At 32.1% G+C, this 21076-nt stretch overlaps 3 protein-coding genes across 3 annotated transcripts; all 3 read left to right on the top strand.

Moving 5' to 3' along the window:
- Positions 1–968: 968 nt before the first annotated feature.
- On the top strand, positions 969–2190 carry LOC139840681 (tobamovirus multiplication protein 2A-like). Its single transcript, XM_071830932.1, has 4 exons — positions 969–1217; positions 1361–1460; positions 1909–1989; positions 2074–2190. Exons 1-4 carry the CDS (start codon positions 994–996, stop codon positions 2188–2190), a joined length of 522 nt encoding a protein of 173 aa, XP_071687033.1. The 5' UTR covers positions 969–993.
- Positions 2191–2326: 136 nt separating this feature from the next.
- Positions 2327–6443, top strand: LOC139839666 (probable methyltransferase PMT14). The gene is made up of 6 exons (XM_071829797.1): positions 2327–2740; positions 3655–3865; positions 4312–4594; positions 4991–5377; positions 5788–5865; positions 5990–6443. Exons 1-6 carry the CDS (start codon positions 2342–2344, stop codon positions 6222–6224), a joined length of 1593 nt encoding a protein of 530 aa, XP_071685898.1. The 5' UTR covers positions 2327–2341; the 3' UTR covers positions 6225–6443.
- A 10654-nt stretch (positions 6444–17097) lies between these two features.
- Positions 17098–20091, top strand: LOC139843393 (tobamovirus multiplication protein 2A-like). The gene is made up of 6 exons (XM_071833462.1): positions 17098–17346; positions 17490–17589; positions 18038–18118; positions 18203–18307; positions 19071–19280; positions 19786–20091. Exons 1-6 carry the CDS (start codon positions 17123–17125, stop codon positions 19891–19893), a joined length of 828 nt encoding a protein of 275 aa, XP_071689563.1. The 5' UTR covers positions 17098–17122; the 3' UTR covers positions 19894–20091.
- Positions 20092–21076: the final 985 nt, after the last annotated feature.

The following is a 21076-nucleotide window of genomic DNA, read 5'->3' as shown; positions in this document are numbered from 1 at the left end:
ACAAAAACAATTAGGGCTAGCTATTTAGTTAGCCTATTTTACTTTATTATTAATTTATTAGAATTAGAAATAGATCATTATCGTTATACTTAACATTGACCAAAGAGTTAATGATTTGACGATATCGAGGTCACCCTTACAATCTTGAGATTAAGGTTTTGAGTTATGCTTAGGACATTTCGTGGTGTATATATTCGAGTTAGTATTATGTAGGTGAGTGAGTTTGCTTTTTATAAAAAAAAATTATACTCAAACATTGTTCTGATAGATACAATCTAATTTTTTTAATTACTTTAGTAATGTCTAACATAACTTTATGATATAATTTATTAGAGGATATTATTATTGAAAAATAGCATCAAAGTGATTTTTTTAAATTTAGATGGAATGATATCACTCCTTGTAGAATTTAGATTTAGATATAAAAAAAATTACGGAGTATAAAAGTAATCCCTAAAGTTTTTATATTTTTTTATCTACCAAAAACTTTTTCCCATTGTCGTGCTCCCTGTCACTTTTTCTCTCAAATTTTTCTTCCAAATCTGAAAAACAAGCTCGACAATTATCGACACACACCTCTGTAAGTACTTTATCCATTTATATACAATCTCTCCATATATATGTATATTGTTTACCTTGATCGTATATTCAATTCAATTTCATAATTTCGGATCACTCGTTTTCCTTCCGATCTATTGACCGTTAAATTCTGAATATATCGAATCGTGCTAGTCAAATCTCTGAAGTACATTTGAGTTTGCGCAAAATTCACGTCGCACAATTTTGATTTTTACTGTTAATCAGCTAATTCATCTCCAATTTCTAAATAATTAGAGAATTTGATAGTAATAATTTTCCAATCATTAAATGTATCTATTGCGTGTTACTGTTGCTGAATCTGCTTTATTTATTATTATTATTATTTTTGTTATGTAGGATTGAAGTGTTTATAAAATTATAAGATTGTTGGCTTGAAGTAGTTGAGAATTCAATATGGCTTGTAAGGGGTTTTTGGAGTGTTTATTGAAGCTCCTAAACTTCTTGTTAACGCTGTTCGGTCTCGCAATGGTGGGATACGGCGTTTACATGTTTGTGATGTACAAAAATGCAATGGATAATCCTGAACCTCATGGAGATTTGATACCGCTCGGTCGCCCAATGTTAATGGCTGTCTCGTTGTCTACCAATAACATCTTTGATAACTTACCTACTGCTTGGTATGCTACCATTATGTTTTTAGTGAAACACTAATTTTATTATAATACAGTTAATCAGAATGTTGCATAAGGTTCTCTGTTATTGATTGAAGGTATCTTATAATAGTAGTTAAGTATTAAGTATTGTTGCCCATTGTGTGCAGGTTTATTTATTTATTTGTTGGCATTGGTGCTGCTATTTTTATCATATCTTGTTTTGGTTGCATTGGAGCAGCTACACGAAGTGGATGTTGCCTAACTTGCGTATGCTTCTTTACGAATTCACAATATATGTTTTTTTTTTTTATTTATTTATTTTTTAAGTAAAAGATGATTTGCACAAGGGGCTATTGATCATGAAGCTTATAGAATCAAAGTGTTTCATGTTAGTATAGGTGGCAAAATGGGCGGGTTGGGTAATTGGGAAACCTGTATAGTGGTTTAAAACATGTTTTGGTTGACCACCTCTTTCATTTTCAAATTATATAGCATATAAAACTACAAAAGCTATTACTAACTTAATGATCTAACTTTTTGTAGAATGAAACACTTTTTGTGGCTGTAAACACTTGACTATACTTGATCTGTTTAGTTTTTTTTTATTTTTTTTTTATTTTTTTAATATAAGGAAAATTTTGCCTTTAGCTCGTTATCAAATATCAATAGCAATGGAATGGATTATTATGTAGTTAATCACCTTAATTCAATGCAGTACTCTGTCCTAGTGATCTTGTTAATTCTTGCGGAATTGGGATGTGCTGCTTTCATCTTCTTTGACAAAAGCTGGAGATCCGTGAGTAGCTTTCAACTACTTGTTAATATTTGATATATTGCATCATATATCTATCTAAGTATATGAACATAAATTTGTCATCAGAATATACCAGTCGACAAAACCGGAGATTTTGACATGATATACAGATTTCTGGAAAAGAATTGGAAGATATGCAGATGGGTTGCTCTTGGGGCTGTTATATTGGAGGTAAGCCAGTAACAGCTTGCCCCTTTGATTGCTATATTTAAAAAAATATATAAAATAGTGCACCTTTACGTTTAAAACAGAATGTGAGGATGATTTTGCCACCCTCGATTTCAACCCGCATCACAATATTCCAATTCCAGATACTTCCAAACCAAAAGCAAAAATGTTCAAACCGTGTGACGTAAAATACACCGATTATACGCCGTGCCATGAACAAGATCGAGCTATGAGGTTCCCGAGAGAAGAAATGGTGTACAGAGAAAGACATTGTCCTCCTCAAGAGGAAAAGTTGAAGTGTCTTATTCCAGCTCCGAGAGGTTATTCGACTCCGTTTCCGTGGCCGAAAGGTCGTGATTATGTTCATTATGCGAATGTTCCTTATAAGCATTTGACTGTTGAGAAAGCCAATCAACATTGGGTGGAGTTTCAGTGTAATGTGTTTAAGTTTCCGGGTGGTGGGACCATGTTTCCACAAGGAGCAGATGCGTATATTGATGAGCTGGCAAAGGTGATTCCGATTGCTGATGGGTCAGTTAGAACGGCTCTGGATACCGGTTGTGGGGTAAGTTTACGTATTAATCAATTCATTATCCTTTCAATTATCGTCCTGATTTTGTTAATTTTAAATAAGTGGGTCTTAGTTGGAAATCCTAGACAAATCTGTTCATCCAGTTTTATTTATTTATTTGTTTTAAAAAATTCAATTTTATGGGAAAATATGTTTAAGCAAGTGTAGGTCAAAACAGCAAGCCAGACTTCAAAAATGTGATTGTATCCATTTTGAATTTTATAAGTAGATAAAAGATAATGTGTTAAAATAAAATTACATAATGTTATTACTTACAAGGTTGTAAAAATCGCTTATTGGGTATTTATCGGCCAAATTCTTGTAGGGATAGATCAGCCAAGTCGGGGATAAATCGGATTGGACTTTTTATGTACTTAAAAAGTAAATTTCAAAACTATGTGTGTAAATATAGATCAAAACCATAAACATAAACAACCATAAACTTCAACATAATTGTCTAGAAACATAAACTGATGGTTCAGTTGTTCTAATACTCCAAAATTTTAACTTATATTTTATATTAAAATGTTGGATCAACTATTGTTTTGACCAATTTGACTGATTATGACCAACTAAATCCGATTTCGACACTTGACCGTCGTTGACCGATTAATTAAACGGATTCGGTAATATCTAATCAGCCTGCTTCTATAAGGGATTAATCGGGATTATTACAACTATGATTACTTAGAGTCTTACATTCTTAAATACAGTGATTTAGGAGGACTTTTTATGTATTTAAGTCCACTTCTGATATTTTTTAATCTGTTTGATCATTCCTTAAAAATTAAATCATTTAGCTCAACTCATTTAACCAATCAGAAATAGAGCATAACTTATGTTGATCTATAGATACTTGAAAATGCAGCAGTTGATCTTTTTGGACTGATTTTATAACGTTAACATAGGTTGCGAGCTGGGGTGCGTTCCTGATGAAGAGAAATGTTTTAGCCATGTCATTTGCGCCTCGGGACAATCATGAAGCACAAGTGCAGTTTGCTTTAGAACGCGGTGTCCCTGCTATTGTTGGTGTTCTTGGATCAATAAGTCTTCCTTTTCCAGCTAGAGCATTTGATATGGCTCAGTGTTCTCGGTGTTTAATACCATGGGGCGAATACAGTAAGTAATGTAAAAGTTTTTGATTTATATCTTGTAAATCAGATAGATTTATTGAAATTATGCAAAATTCCAGAAGGGTTTATACGTATCTACTGGTTGGTTGGTTGGTCAAATTGGGTAGTTCGTTGGTGTTGGCTGTAAATGGGTTGGGTTGACGCGAAATGGTTTATTTAAAAAACCTTATATAATTTGTTAATGTGTTAACTATGATTGCTGAATGTATAATGTATATTATGTCTAAAAAATATATAATTTAGGAGGTTTTATGCGTCAGAAATACACTTCAAGTGGGGACCTGCTTTATATCAAGACAATTTTATATTACCTGTGTAACCTGTTTGAAGTATCATAATATCAGCTTGCATCAACTCATGCATAATGGGTCGAAGTTGTCATCTTTAAGTTACAAGCACATTGTTATATAACATTGAGCGTTGAACATGCAGATGGGAAATATTTAATGGAAGTTGATCGAGTTCTTAGGCCCGGTGGGTTTTGGATTTTGTCTGGGCCTCCAATCAATTGGAAGACTTATTACCAGACGTGGAAACGGTCAAAAGAAGATTTGAAAGCAGAACAAACAAAGATTGAAAAGCTTGCTGAATCTCTTTGTTGGGAGAAGAAATATGAGAAGGGAGATACTGCAATTTGGAGAAAAAAAGTCAACGCTGAATCCTGTAAAATGAATTCTGAAAATTTCTGCCCAACGAGTGATGCCGATAATGTTTGGTTAGTCCTCTTAATTGTGTTTGTGTTTGATGTTTAGTTTAATTGATATGATTACTTAAAAGGATGAATTTCCCACCTTGATAAACTCATACCTTTCCAACATGTTTCGTGCTTAGCTTTATTTGTTTTCTAATGTCGCTAAATGCTGAAATATCATTTCAGCTAACTTGATAATTTAAAAGCGACTAGTGAATGCTAAATAATACAAAAACAAAGTGATTAACAACGGAGCTAAATAATTCAACAAATAAAACGACTGAACTTAGTTTCAGTATATGTGACCGAAAAGTTTATGTCAACCTCTTTTGGACAACTTCTATTGCTTTACTAATGAATACCCAAGTGGTTTTGAGTATAAAATTTCTCATAATTGATTTACCTTTTGTTATAATTAAGGTACAAGAAAATGGAAACATGTGTAACTCCGTACCCAAAAGTCAAAAGCACAAACGAAGTAGCAGGAGGTGAGTTAAAGAAGTTTCCTGCAAGGCTTCAGGCGGTGCCACCTCGCATATCCAAAGGACTAATTCCAGATGTTTCTATTGAAAGTTATCAAGAAAATAGTAAACTTTGGAAGACGTATGTTGCTACTTACAAACGCATCAACCGATTAATTGGGACTTCAAGGTATAGAAACATTATGGATATGAATGCTGGCCTTGGAGGTTTTGCTGCAGCTATTGACTCTAATAAATTATGGGTGATGAATGTTGTGCCCACCATTGCTCCAAACACATTGGGAGTTGTATATGAGCGTGGTCTAATCGGTATATATCATGATTGGTGAGTTTCATAAATCTTTAGTTTTCAACTCGTTTGTTTAGAGCAGCATGTTGTTACTTAGGCTGGTCAGAGACCCACCAATTTTGTCTACTTTTATGTGTGTATATGTGTGTGTCTGCGCGCGCGCACACACACGCGTTTGTGTGTGTCTCTGTGTGTCTGCGCGCGCACACATGTGTTTGTGTGTGCGTGCGCGTGCGTATGTGTCTGTCTGCGTGTATGTGTGTGTGTCTGTGTCTGTGTCTGTCTGTGTGTGTAAATTGATTTAGGAGCTTGAAAACATATGAATAATACCTTAGGCGATTTCAACCCATTTTGATGATGTATGTTTCTAGGTAAGGATCTAAAGTGCTCCAATTGACTGACCCGTTAATGACATACTTTAACTCCAATTGTTAGTTGCCTTTCAGGTGTGAAGGCTTCTCGACTTACCCAAGAACATACGACCTTATTCACGGGAATGGTGTATTCAGCTTGTACGAGAACAAGTAAGTTTCCATTTTTACCCTTCAAAATCCTGCTAATATATGTATTAGTATTAAGCATCTCCATCATGCATTTATATACAAGCATGTAATCATGTCTTTATGATCTCCATTTATATACAAACAGATGCGATCTGGAAGACATCCTACTAGAAATGGACCGGATTTTGAGACCCGAAGGTTCAGTCATCCTTCGAGATGAAGTAGACGTGTTAACCAAGGTGATGAAAATAACGTCCGGCATGAGATGGAATGTTAAGTTGCATGATCATGAAGATGGACCTTTTGTCCCCAAGAAAATTTTCGTGGCCTCCAAACAATATTGGGTTGCCAGCAAAAACAACGATACATCGAGCGAGTGATTAATTAAGTAGTCGGTCGTTATATTATTTTGTGTCAACAAAGTTGTCCTTATATCGTGCCACTCCCTAAACCAGATTTTTCGAAAGTTGAATAGTTGCATTCGTTGATAGGTTACAAATGGAACATTAAGTGCACATCTTTGTTGGTAAAATATGTTTAGTGTTTCACAGACCTTTTTATGTTATTTCTTATTTAATGTGAAAGCTTTGTAAAATTCATGGAAGTGTAACATGGTGCTTCTTTGTCTTATGGCATGCTTTTTTTTTTTTTTTTTTTTTTTTTGTAATGGTGGAACCCCAACTACGAAGCAGGCACGTTGGCCCCAACGCAGCGAGTAAACCACCGGGTAAACCGCAAGCCGACCCTCACGGTTACCAGGAAAAGCAACCTCAGGTGAGCTCCCTTTTTAACAAGTTATGTAAGTAAGAAAAGTGTCTCAATGTTTCAATAGGAAATATATACCACACGTTAGATGTAAGGCTAGCATAATTTATATGATCCAATATACAAAGTAAATATCTAATACTCATGTAATTTATATGATCCATAATTTAGTATATATCTAATACTCATGTAAAAGTTTAAATATTGCGAAATTCTTTACAGTAAGTTCTAAATACACAAGGAAAATAGTGATAGTAAATACTGATGTAACTACAACTAGACGAGAGTATTGAACTATATTTGCTATAACATATTTTATTTTATTTTCATATTAGAAGAAAAAGTAAAGTATCTTTTTTTAGATAAGAAGAGATGAGAGTAAAGTATTTAAATTTAGAAGAGATGAGAGTAAAGTATTACTTATAATCTAAAAGAGATGTGTTTGGTAAATTTATTTTGTATATATATTTTTAACTATACGTAGATATGATTTCAAGGCTTATAAATATTAATAGTGAGAGAGTTGAAAACTGAAGATTTATCCTCTTAAACTTATCCAAAAAACTCACCGTGGAATGGATTGAATGTGAGTCCGGACTAGCCATAAATGTAATTATGTAAATGTATAATTGTTTCTCAAAGCTAACTTGAATGAAGAGAAAACGCCTAGACTTATAAGTTTATCACAAAATCATATATTTTGACAATGTAGTATGATCATAACAATACCCTCAATTAGAGAGAACGTAATCGTTGGTCACATCGAAGGTTTGAAAACTCATCCTCGAGCAAACTGGAGGTGAGACCGAATTAGGCACAAACTCAAATGTAGAATTCACTTTCAAAACTAGCTTAAACTAGGACCAAATTTAAATGTAGAACTTACCCTCAGAACTAGCTTGAAGGATCAGATAATACCTAGACTTATAAACCATTACCCAATTCTATATTTGGGCATGTGTGATCATAAAATAATTAGTCAAATATTACTTCTTCAATTCTAATTTTATTGTCCAGTATTATTTTTAGAATGTTCAAGATAATTATTCACTTATATATATATATATATATATATATATATATATATATATATATATATATATATATATATATATATATATATATATATATAGAGAGAGAGAGAGAGAGAGAGAGATATTTAATCGAGAGAGAAACACTTTTTTGAAGGAAGTGGGGGGAAGTAATTTTTTTCGTTTTTTGAAAAAACTTTGTTCACGAACATTATAGATTAGATGAAAATATGAACATTTAAAAAAGACACTTTGTGACGAATGTCATTATTTTGGCGGGAAAACGCTCGAAGAAAAAAATTAAAACATTCAATGCATTGAATGTTTTGCTGCTGAGTTTTTTTTAAGGGGTTAGAAAGTAGGGTTTAGAAATTAGGGTTTAGAAATTAGGGGTTTATAAATTAGGGTTTAGCTATTAGGGTTTAGAAATTAGGGTATTGGGTTTAGAAATTAGGGTTTTGGGTTTAGAAATTAGGGTTTAGGGTTTAGATTGAATATTTTAACACGAACGGTTTAGAGTTTAGGGTTTGGGGTTTGGGGTTTGGGGTTTAGGGTTTAGGGTTGAGGGTTTACCGAGTAAACCCGAAAACCCTAAACCCTAAACTCTAAATCGGGCTAAATTCGAAAAAAAACACTTCACACAAGATGAAAACAAAACGATGCAAATAAACTCAGCAACAAAACATTCAATGCATTGAATGTTTTTATTTTTTTTTCTTCGAGCGTTTTCCCGCTAAAATAATGACATTCATCACAAAGTGTCTTTTTTAAATGTTCATATTTTCATCTAATCTATAATGTTCGTGAACAAAGTTTTTTCAAAAAACGAAAAAATAAAAAAATTATAATTTGCTTCCCCCAAAAAGTGCTCCCCTCTTAATTATGACCCTATATATATATATATATATATATATATATATATATATATATATATATATATATATATATATATATATATATGGGCAGGATCAATGGGGAAGTAACCAATCGGGGTGAAGCGGAAGGAAGCAAATTTTTTTTTTTTCGTTTTTTTGGAAATTTTATTTTCAGGCATCAAGATCACACGAAAATATGAACGTTTAAAAAAGACACTTCGTGATGAATGTTATTATTTTTGCGGGAAAACGATTGACAAAAATAACATTCAAGATAATATTGTTCGTGAAGAATATTAACGTTTTTTTTTCTTCATATTTTGTGAAGTAAAATTTAGCCCGATTTAGAGTTTAGGGTTTAGGGTTTAGGGTTTAGGGTTTGGTGTTTTGGCTTTATTCCATAAACCCAAAACACCAAACCCTAAACCCTAAACTCTAAAACCTAAACTCTAACCCGTTCGTGTTAAAAACTCAATCTAAATCCTAAATCTAAACCCTATATCTAAACCCTAAACCCTAAATTTATAAACCCTAATATCTAAAACCTCAACATGCGCTCAAAAAACACGATAATTGTTATACATTACTTCTTCGAGCGTTTTTCCGCCAAAATAAAAACATTTATCACAAAGTGTCTTTATTAAATGTTCATATTTTCATCTCATCTATAATGTTCGTGAACAAAGTTTTTTCAAAAAATGAAGAAAAAAAATTTTGCTTCCCCCCGCTTCCCCCGATTGGTTACTTCCCTCTTGAATCTTGATCCTACCACTATATATATATATATATATATATATATATATATATATACCCTAAACCCTAAACCCTAAACTCTAAATCGGGCTAAATTTTACTTCACAAAACATGAAAAAAAAAACGTTCATATTCTTCACGAACAATATTATCTTGAATGTTATTTTTGTCGATCGTTTTTCCGCCTAAATAATAACATTCATCACGAAGTGTCTCTTCTAAATGTTCATATTTTCGTGTGATCTTGACGCCGGAAAAAAAAAATTCAAAAAAAACGAATTTTTTTTTGCTTCCCCCCGATTGGTTACTTCCCCATTGATCCTGCCCCTATATATATATATATATATATATATATATATATATATATACAGTGTTGTAAAAAACTCGATTACTCACCGATTAATTCACGAGTAATCATTTTTAGAGCAATCCGTTCCGATTTCCAAAAATCCGTTTAGTTAAACGGTCAAGGTCAATTGATGGATCAAAATCGAATTTGGTAATCAAAGTAAAAAATGGTTAACATTTTAACATGAATTTAAACTAGAATATTATAGTTTTGAAGCAAAATGAACAATTTTAAACAATTATGTTAAAAATTATCTTTATATTTATGATTTTTTTTCCTGTGATTACACATATAATTTTAAAAATATAATATATAAATGTATACAGTACAATCCGATTAATCTCCGATTAATTTCCGAATTTCCGATTAATCCTTCCAAAGTCTCGACCGATTAATCTCCGAATAGCGAATTTTGCAACCATGTATATATATATATATATATATATATATATATATATATATATATATATATATATATATATATATATATATATATATATATATATATATAAAGGTGACATTTTTTGTTAGAAACTTCTATTAGAGATATCACCATTCCACTTTCCTTGCCCACACAAAAACAATTAGGGCTAGCTATTTAGTTAGCCTATTTTACTTTATTATTAATTTATTAGAATTAGAAATAGATCATTATCGTTATACTTAACATTGACCAAAGAGTTAATGATTTGACGATATCGAGGTCACCCTTACAATCTTGAGATTAAGGTTTTGAGTTATGCTTAGGACATTTCGTGGTGTATATATTCGAGTTAGTATTATGTAGGTGAGTGAGTTTGCTTTTTATAAAAAAAAATTATACTCAAACATTGTTCTGATAGATACAATCTAATTTTTTTAATTACTTTAGTAATGTCTAACATAACTTTATGATATAATTTATTAGAGGATATTATTATTGAAAAATAGCATCAAAGTGATTTTTTTAAATTTAGATGGAATGATATCACTCCTTGTAGAATTTAGATTTAGATATAAAAAAAATTACGGAGTATAAAAGTAATCCCTAAAGTTTTTATATTTTTTTATCTACCAAAAACTTTTTCCCATTGTCGTGCTCCTGTCACTTTTTCTCTCAAATTTTTCTTCCAAATCTGAAAAACAAGCTCGTGTTATAATAATAATAATAATATAGATATGGATAGTCAATTTTGGTGTATACATATAGTCAATTTTGGTACACAAAGTATGTATTTTTATATTGAGATTTTAGGCTATAAATACTCATGAATGCAAGCATTAAACTTGCACCATTTCTCACACTTACAAAGTGTTTCTTTCTTTCTCTCCATTATCATCTTTGTTCTTACACTTCATTATTAGTATTCTAAATCAAGAATCAAATCACTAAAGGTAGTTATAAGCCTACTGAATTATAACATCAAGAATCAAACCACTAAAGGTAGTTATAAGCCTACTGAATTATAACATCAAGAATCAAACCACTAAAGGTAGTTATAAGCCTACTGAATTATAACACGTTATCAGCACGATAATCTTAATACTAAATATGGTCGGTTATACCACCAAAATGATATATGGTCGGTTATACCACTAAAATGATATATGGTCGGTTATACCACCAAAATGATATATGGTCGGTTATACCACCAGAATGATATAGGTCGGTTATACCACCTGAAAAAATATATGGTCGACACTGTCGCCAAATTTTCATTTATGTTTACTAATATTTATATTTTTGTTATATAACATTTATTTATGATTGCTTACACATGGTCGACACTGTCACCTACTTATCATTTATGTTATATTAAATTTATGTTTAATGTTTATATACTTATGAATATAAATTGACTCTAATTTATCATGATGTTTGTTTTAATTTTTGATAATAGAAAATGTCGAATCTGGAAAAGCTTAAATTTACTCCTTTAGAATCAACTGGAAACAACTACATGCCATGGGTTATAAAAGTAAAAATGCATCTTAAATCAATGGGCATTCTTGAAACCATAAATGAAAACAACACTTGTTCTGAAAAAGAACAAGCTACGGCATGTTGCTTTATTCATCAACATATTGATGAATGCTTACAAAATAATTATGTGACTGTAGAAGATCCCCATATTTTATGGGAAGGTCTCAAAAGCAGATTCAATAATCAAAGAGAAATTTTACTTCCAGCTGCAATGGAACAATGGAGAACATTAAGGTTCCAAGACTTTAAGAAAGTAAATGAATACAGCTCAGCTCTGTATAATACATGTTCACAACTTAAATTCTGTGGACATGAAATTAGTGATGCAGACATGATGGAGAAAACTTTCTCCACAATGAATGCTGCAAACATCACAGTGCAAAGAAATTTGAGAATGCTAAAGTTCAAAACATATCCTGAACTTAATTCATATCTCTTAGTTGCAGAGCAAAATGATGAGCTATTAATGAAAAATCAGCAATCCCGTCCTACTGGTACACTTGCAATCCCTGAAGCAAATACTGCAAATAATTATAAACAGGGACAAGGACGCGGGCAAGGTCGTGGTTATAATAACCATCACCATCATCATGCCAAAAGCCATAACTATGGTAGAAACCATCCTTATGGTAATGGTAATGGGCGTGGACGTGGTCGTGGTCGTGGCCGTGGTGGTCAAAGAAATAGTAATCCACGAAAATATAAATATCAACCACAAAACAAGCCCATTAAACAAGATGTTGAAGAAAATTCTTCTAAAAATTCTGAAGAATCTTGCTACAGATGTGGTAGAATGGGCCACTGGGCTAATACTTGCCGAACATCTAAACATCTTATTAAGATGTATCAGGATTCGCTGAAAGGTAAAGAAAAGGAAGTAAATTTTGTGGATAATATTGATCCAACAGTCACTGAGAAACCATCTGATTTATATGAAGATTTCTTGAATGTTTAAGTTGTGTGTCTTTTGAAAAATAAACGATTTAATATCGTCTGTCTTTGTCATTATGTTTGCTAAATGTTTCAGTACTATCTATTTGCGTTTAAAATATTGTGTAATATTAATGTACTCACTATTTATTTCTTATATATGAAGTTCAATATGAATTTTGCTGGAATACAACATCAATCAAGTGGTGGAGATCTCTGTATAGCAGACAGTGGAACTACACACACTATACTTAAATCCGAGAAATATTTTATTGATCTAAAACCAACGGAAGGAACTATACATACAATATCAGGACCTGCTAACTTGATAAAAGGGATAGGAAAGGCAAATTTCATACTACCAAATGGTACAAAATTTTTAATAAATGATGCCTTATTTTCTCCCAAGTCAAGCAGAAATTTATTGAGTTTCTCCGACATATACCTTAACGGGTATGATTATCAGTCAGTGACAACAGAAAATGAGAAATATTTAAGTATCACTGACAAGAGTCATGTGGTTGAAAAACTGCCAAGACTTAGTTCTGGATTACATTATACACATATAAATGTACCAGAAATACATATGGTAGTTAACGAAAAATATATTGATCCTGGTGTATTCAGTTTATGGCATAACAGATTAGGCCATCCAGGATCAACAATGATGAAAAGGATTATTGAATGTACTCATGGACATCCACTAAAGGATAGAAAAATCCATCATGATACAATGGTTCCATGTACATCTTGCTCTCTTGGAAAATTGATAACTAGACCCTCACCACTTAAGGTTGAGAAAGAATCACCAATGTTTCTTGAAAGAATTCAAGGTGATATATGTGGACCAATTCATCCACCATGTGGACCATTTAGATATTTCATGGTTCTAATAGACGCATCTAGCAGATGGTCTCATGTTTGTCTGTTATCAAGCCGTAATGTGGCATTTGCAAAATTTCTTGCCCAAATTATTAAATTGAGAGCTCATTTTCCTGATTACACCATTAAAAGGGTGAGACTTGATAATGCTGGTGAATTTACATCTCAAGCATTTAATGACTATTGCATGTCTATAGGAATTGTTGTTGAACATTCTGTTGCTCATGTGCATACACAAAATGGTTTAGCCGAGTCATTGATTAAACGTTTACAGTTAATCGCTAGACCATTGATAATGAGAACAAAACTCCCTGTATCTATATGGGGTCATGCAATTTTACATGCTGCTGCATTGATTCGCATCAGACCAAGTGCAAGTCATAAATATTCCCCCCTACAACTTGCTTTTGGTCAAGAGCCAAATATTTCCCATCTTAGAACATTTGGTTGTGCAGTGTATGTTCCAATTGCGACACCACAACGTACAAAAATGGGTCCTCAAAGGAGGTTGAGAATATATGTTGGATATGAAACATCTTCAATATTAAGGTATATTGAACCTATGACAGGTGACGTTTTTACAGCACGTTTTGCTGATTGTCATTTTAATGAAACATTGTTCCCTAGATTAGGGGGAGAAATGAAAAATAAAGAAAATGATGTTTCATGGTGTGAACCTCAATTAAAGTATCTTGATCCTCGCACAAAAGAATGCGAGACAGAAGTTCAAAAGATAATGCATATACAAGAACTTGCAAATCAATTGCCTGATGCATTTACAGATACAAAAACGGTGACAAAATCATATATACCAGCAGTAAATACTCCAGCTCGAATTGAAATTCCAAAAGCTGGCAATAACGTCACTCATGAATCTTTGCCACGTCAGAAACGTGGAAGACCAATCGGTTCAAAGGATAAAAATCCTCGAAAAAGAAAATCAGCTGATAATGAAGTAAAAGAAAGTGTTCAAGAAGAACCACAAATCAGTACTCCTACTGCAGAGGAGATTGATGATGTCAATACAGAAATTGCAATCAATTATGCATATTCAAAAATATTATGGAACCGAAATGAAATGAAAAATCTTGATGAGAAATTTTCATTTAATGTTGCATATGACATCATGAATAATGATGATGATCCAGAACCAACATCTATGGTTGAATGTCAAAATAGACATGATTGGGCTCAATGGAAAGAAGCAATACGAGCTGAATTAGAATCACTCAATAAAAGAAAAGTTTTCGGATCCATCATTCTCACTCCTAAAGATGTGAAACCTGTAGGATACAGATGGATTTTTGTCCGAAAAAGAAATGAGAAAAATGAAGTTACAAGGTATAAAGCTAGACTTGTAGCTCAAGGTTTTTCTCAAAGACCGGGAATTGATTATGAAGAAACTTATTCTCCTGTTATGGATGCAATTACTTTTAGGTACTTAATCAGTCTGGCAGTTTCTAAAAATTTAGAAATGCATCTCATGGATGTTGTGACTGCTTATCTATATGGATCACTTGATAGTGATATATATATGAAGATACCTGAAGGATTTAAGGTACCAGAAGCATCAAATGCAAAACCCAAAGAAATGTATTCGATTAAATTACAAAGATCTTTATATGAGTTAAAACAATCGGGACGTATGTGGTATAACCGATTAAGTGATTACTTGATAAGCAAAGGGTATACAAATAATCTTACTTGCCCTTGTGTTTTCATTAAGAAAACAACATCCGGATATGTGATCATAGCTGTTTATGTTGATGATCTTAACATCATAGGTACAAATAAAGAGATCCATGAAGCCATTCAACTTCTAAAGAAAGAATTTGAAATGAAAGATCTCGGAAAAACCAAGTATTGCCTTGGTTTACAAATTGAGCATATGCCTAATGGTTTACTTGTACATCAAACAACATATACTGAAAAGATTTTGAAACGTTTCAATATGGACAAGGCAAAACCATTAAGTACTCCTATGGTTGTTAGATCACTCAATGTTGAAGCTGATCCATTTCGTCCATGTGAAGATCAAGAAGACATTCTTGGACCAGAAGTACCATATCTTAGTGCAATTGGAGCTCTTATGTATCTTACAAATTGTACAAGACCTGACATTTCTTTTGCAGTTAATTTGTTGGCAAGGTTCAGCTCTGCTCCTACCAAAAGACACTGGAATGGGATCAAACACATATTTCGATACCTTCGAGGAACTACTGATTTAGGATTATTTTATTCTAACGAATCAAAACAAGATTTGGTTGGTTATGCAGATGCAGGTTATTTATCTGATCCACATAAAGCTAAATCTCAAACTGGATATGTATTCCTAAATGGAGGTACTGCAATATCATGGCGTTCTCAAAAACAAACACTTGTTGCTACATCATCAAATCATGCCGAAGTGATTGCATTACATGAAGCTACTCGAGAATGTTTTTGGTTGAGATCAATGACACAACTCATTACTGATTCTTGTGGACTAGAACGCGATAAAAGTCCAACAACTATCTTTGAAGATAATGCAGCTTGCATAGCACAGATGAAAGAAGGGTATATCAAAAGTGACCGAACAAAACACATACCACCTAGATTCTTCTCATACACTCAAAATCTCATTAAGGACAACCAGATTGAAATGAGATATGTGCAATCTAGCAAAAACTCTGCTGATCTTTTCACGAAAGCACTTCCAACTGCTATTTTCAGAACACACGTTCATAACATTGGCATGAGACATGTTCAAAAGATGTAACAGCTGAAGCGATGTCTACTTGAGGGGGAGTCAACTCCATGCTGCACTCTTTTTCCCTTAGCTAAAGTTTTTTTTCCCACTGGGTTTTCTTTAGCAAGGTTTTTAACGAGGCAGTAATTTATAGTTGATCTTCAACAAAATAAAATTGCTATCCAAGGGGGAGTGTTATAATAATAATAATAATATAGATATGGATAGTCAATTTTGGTGTATACATATAGTCAATTTTGGTACACAAAGTATGTATTTTTATATTGAGATTTTAGGCTATAAATACTCATGAATGCAAGCATTAAACTTGCACCATTTCTCACACTTACAAAGTGTTTCTTTCTTTCTCTCCATTATCATCTTTGTTCTTACACTTCATTATTAGTATTCTAAATCAAGAATCAAATCACTAAAGGTAGTTATAAGCCTACTGAATTATAACATCAAGAATCAAACCACTAAAGGTAGTTATAAGCCTACTGAATTATAACATCAAGAATCAAACCACTAAAGGTAGTTATAAGCCTACTGAATTATAACAGCTCGACAATTATCGACACACACCTCTGTAAGTACTTTATCCATTTATATACAATCTCTCCATATATATGTATATTGTTTACCTTGATCGTATATTCAATTCAATTTCATAATTTCGGATCACTCGTTTTCCTTCCGATCTATTGACCGTTAAATTCTGAATATATCGAATCGTGCTAGTCAAATCTCTGAAGTACATTTGAGTTTGCGCAAAATTCACGTCGCACAATTTTGATTTTTACTGTTAATCAGCTAATTCATCTCCAATTTCTAAATAATTAGAGAATTTGATAGTAATAATTTTCCAATCATTAAATGTATCTATTGCGTGTTACTGTTGCTGAATCTGCTTTATTTATTATTATTATTATTTTTGTTATGTAGGATTGAAGTGTTTATAAAATTATAAGATTGTTGGCTTGAAGTAGTTGAGAATTCAATATGGCTTGTAAGGGGTTTTTGGAGTGTTTATTGAAGCTCCTAAACTTCTTGTTAACGCTGTTCGGTCTCGCAATGGTGGGATACGGCGTTTACATGTTTGTGATGTACAAAAATGCAATGGATAATCCTGAACCTCATGGAGATTTGATACCGCTCGGTCGCCCAATGTTAATGGCTGTCTCGTTGTCTACCAATAACATCTTTGATAACTTACCTACTGCTTGGTATGCTACCATTATGTTTTTAGTGAAACACTAATTTTATTATAATACAGTTAATCAGAATGTTGCATAAGGTTCTCTGTTATTGATTGAAGGTATCTTATAATAGTAGTTAAGTATTAAGTATTGTTGCCCATTGTGTGCAGGTTTATTTATTTATTTGTTGGCATTGGTGCTGCTATTTTTATCATATCTTGTTTTGGTTGCATTGGAGCAGCTACACGAAGTGGATGTTGCCTAACTTGCGTATGCTTCTTTACGAATTCACAATATATGTTTTTTTTTTTTATTTATTTATTTTTTAAGTAAAAGATGATTTGCACAAGGGGCTATTGATCATGAAGCTTATAGAATCAAAGTGTTTCATGTTAGTATAGGTGGCAAAATGGGCGGGTTGGGTAATTGGGAAACCTGTATAGTGGTTTAAAACATGTTTTGGTTGACCACCTCTTTCATTTTCAAATTATATAGCATATAAAACTACAAAAGCTATTACTAACTTAATGATCTAACTTTTTGTAGAATGAAACACTTTTTGTGGCTGTAAACACTTGACTATACTTGATCTGTTTAGTTTTTTTTTATTTTTTTTTTATTTTTTTAATATAAGGAAAATTTTGCCTTTAGCTCGTTATCAAATATCAATAGCAATGGAATGGATTATTATGTAGTTAATCACCTTAATTCAATGCAGTACTCTGTCCTAGTGATCTTGTTAATTCTTGCGGAATTGGGATGTGCTGCTTTCATCTTCTTTGACAAAAGCTGGAGATCCGTGAGTAGCTTTCAACTACTTGTTAATATTTGATATATTGCATCATATATCTATCTAAGTATATGAACATAAATTTGTCATCAGAATATACCAGTCGACAAAACCGGAGATTTTGACATGATATACAGATTTCTGGAAAAGAATTGGAAGATATGCAGATGGGTTGCTCTTGGGGCTGTTATATTGGAGGTAAGCCAGTAACAGCTTGCCCCTTTGATTGCTATATTTAAAAAAATATATAAAATAGTGCACCTTTACGTTTAAAATAGAAGGAACTTCAAATTTCACTTGAGATGGCAGCATAATGCAACGATAATTAACAATATTGTGTATAATATATAAAAAGTCAATAATTAATTGTAGGTTCATAATGCAACGATAATACATATGATAACTTGAACTCTTGTAGAGGTATGTTGTATGCTTCTAAGTTACAGAAAGTAAGCACAAAGATAAGCATTAAGAAGTTTTTTTAAACTACTTCAGTCTTCTTCTGTTACACATTCATGTACGAAATAATAGATTTTTGGAGTAGAAAAACCTATATTTTTCATGTGATAAAAGGATGGAGTATAGTTTGGAAATCGAATTGAATAAAGTGAAGTGTCGTACTGGGATCTAACAACAAAGAGTATAAAACTTTGGTCAATTATTGTTATCGAATATTGATTAGTAATGTTATCATGTTTTTATATTTATCTACATGTTACTCATCATGTTTTTAATGCTATCATAGTTTTGTGTTTAAACCGATCCGGTTAAAGAATCCAGACGGTTCAGGCCGGTTTAGAATTCCTCAAACCGTTAAACTCAGTTTCAGTTTGGATTTAGTCAAAAACTGGCCGAACCGGACCGTCAACACCTGTGTTCTGAATATTAAAAAGCTATTGGTATTTAGTTTAGTGGTATTCTTGTATTATTATAAGTTGTTTTAATTGATGTGAATTTGCAGGCTGTTGTATTCTTGTTAGCCCTTATGGTACGGGCTGCAAATAGTCCTCCAGATTACGATAGTGACGATGAGTACATAGCGGGTCCCAGGCAGAAAAGACAACCATTAATCAGTAGGCAACCAGTTCCTGTTACAGGTGTTCCTGTTACTGCAACACTTGATAACCGTCCAAGCAGAAATGATGCATGGAGTACTCGAATGAGAGAAAAGGTTTGTATTTTCTTACTACTTTTTATTGACTCTAAAATGGTTTTGTCCTATGTAATTAGTAGGGATGCCCGATAATTTGGGTCTATTATTTAATTCATCAACCGTAAAAATGAGGTAATATTTTTTTTACTAAACAGGAAATGTTTCTAACGGCTCACAAATTATATGTAACTCATACTGCATGAAACCCTTCCTCATCTTATGAAAAAAAATTATGATTAGTTTGAGAAAAAAAGTGACATTGATATTCAATAGTATAATATTTGAAAAATATGGGATAAAAAGATGTTTTTGTTATGTAAGATGTTGGTTTTGGTCATTACCAAAACCCATTTTGACACCTTTCCCAAGCCGACAGTACCTATTTTTGCAACCTCTACATATATAATATGATATTGCTTACATATTTTTGCATGGTATTTGTTGTTCTTTTTTATGGTGCTTCTTCGTTTTTAAGTAAGAAAACTGATATTGACAACTCGATGTTGTTTTTTGTGTAAAACAGTATGGGCTAGATACAACTGAGTTCACATACAACCCAAACGAGTCTAACAGGTATCAGCAAGGCAATGGGCAGCCAGCGGAGGAGAAAGGCCGATGCACCATCATGTAACACCTATCTTACAATGTCTGTTTTTGAAACCCATTTTTTGTTCCATTAATATTTTATCTGTGTATGTTTATCAGCACATGATGTCTTTTTTGAGTGTGTATTAAACACAGTTTCAGGCTATGCACTTTTGTAATTTTACCTTTTTATCCTAACTTATATAATCTGAATTTCAGTGGCGGGAGATGTACTTCTTTATGTTTGAGTGTTCATGGTATTAGATTAATTAATATCATATTTAAATAAATGAAAAAGAAAAAAAAAAATTCTTATTGGATGCCCCATCGTTGTGATAACCGTGTTTTCATCTCACAACACCACAACAATGCTCTTCACAACAATCCATAGTGGGTGTTGTGGGACAGCAAAAACACTTCGTGGTCCCGCGTAACAAATGGTCAATAGATACTTGATTTTATTGGTTACTAGGTATACTAGGTATTGTTTATTATCGAGAAAATATCAACTAATCGTTCTACTATTACTTTTTAACGGTTGTGCCTGGCATGGATTCAAAGCCTATACGGCGTATGAGTATATATGGTATATATAAAGTTAATCATGACCAATCTTCTATATAGTCATATAAAACTTTAAAATGATAATGTTATCATTAAACTAATTATCCTTTAATTTTCATAATGATGATGTCATAATTTTATATTAATTTAATTAAAAAAGTAATATGAAATCTTTTATAAAAGGAAATACTAATCTCTCCTAAATTGTAAAATCTTCTACAAAACACTCAAATTTTAAAGCATATTGTACAACTTTTATATAATAATTGTATTTTAATTTTCTAAAAAAATTTAAAAGACATTTATTATTACTAATAATTATTATTATTATTAAAAATATAAATTACTCAACTTTGAGCGAACTTTATTACTATTATTTACTTTTAATATAATAATTATAATTATAATTATTATAGTATTAATATTCAAATAAGGATTCTTTTACGAAATTAATTACGTTACATATGTATGCGAAAATACATGTCTCTATATATTTGTATAAACAACGACAAATTTCTTAGTCAAACGGGTCATTAAAATAAATGACTTTAGCATTTATATTCACTTAATACCTAAAACTTATCATTAAATTGTTTCGTTTAAACCAACCCGTGATTTCACGGGTAATTTTACTAGTTATATTTATATATTTATATGTATATTTA

Source organism: Rutidosis leptorrhynchoides, chromosome 4 (assembly GCF_046630445.1).
Source record: "Rutidosis leptorrhynchoides isolate AG116_Rl617_1_P2 chromosome 4, CSIRO_AGI_Rlap_v1, whole genome shotgun sequence".
In the NCBI taxonomy this organism is placed as follows: Eukaryota; Viridiplantae; Streptophyta; class Magnoliopsida; order Asterales; family Asteraceae; genus Rutidosis; species Rutidosis leptorrhynchoides.
The sequence above is the reverse complement of the archived record's forward strand: the minus strand, read 5'-3'. Positions and strand labels throughout refer to the sequence as shown.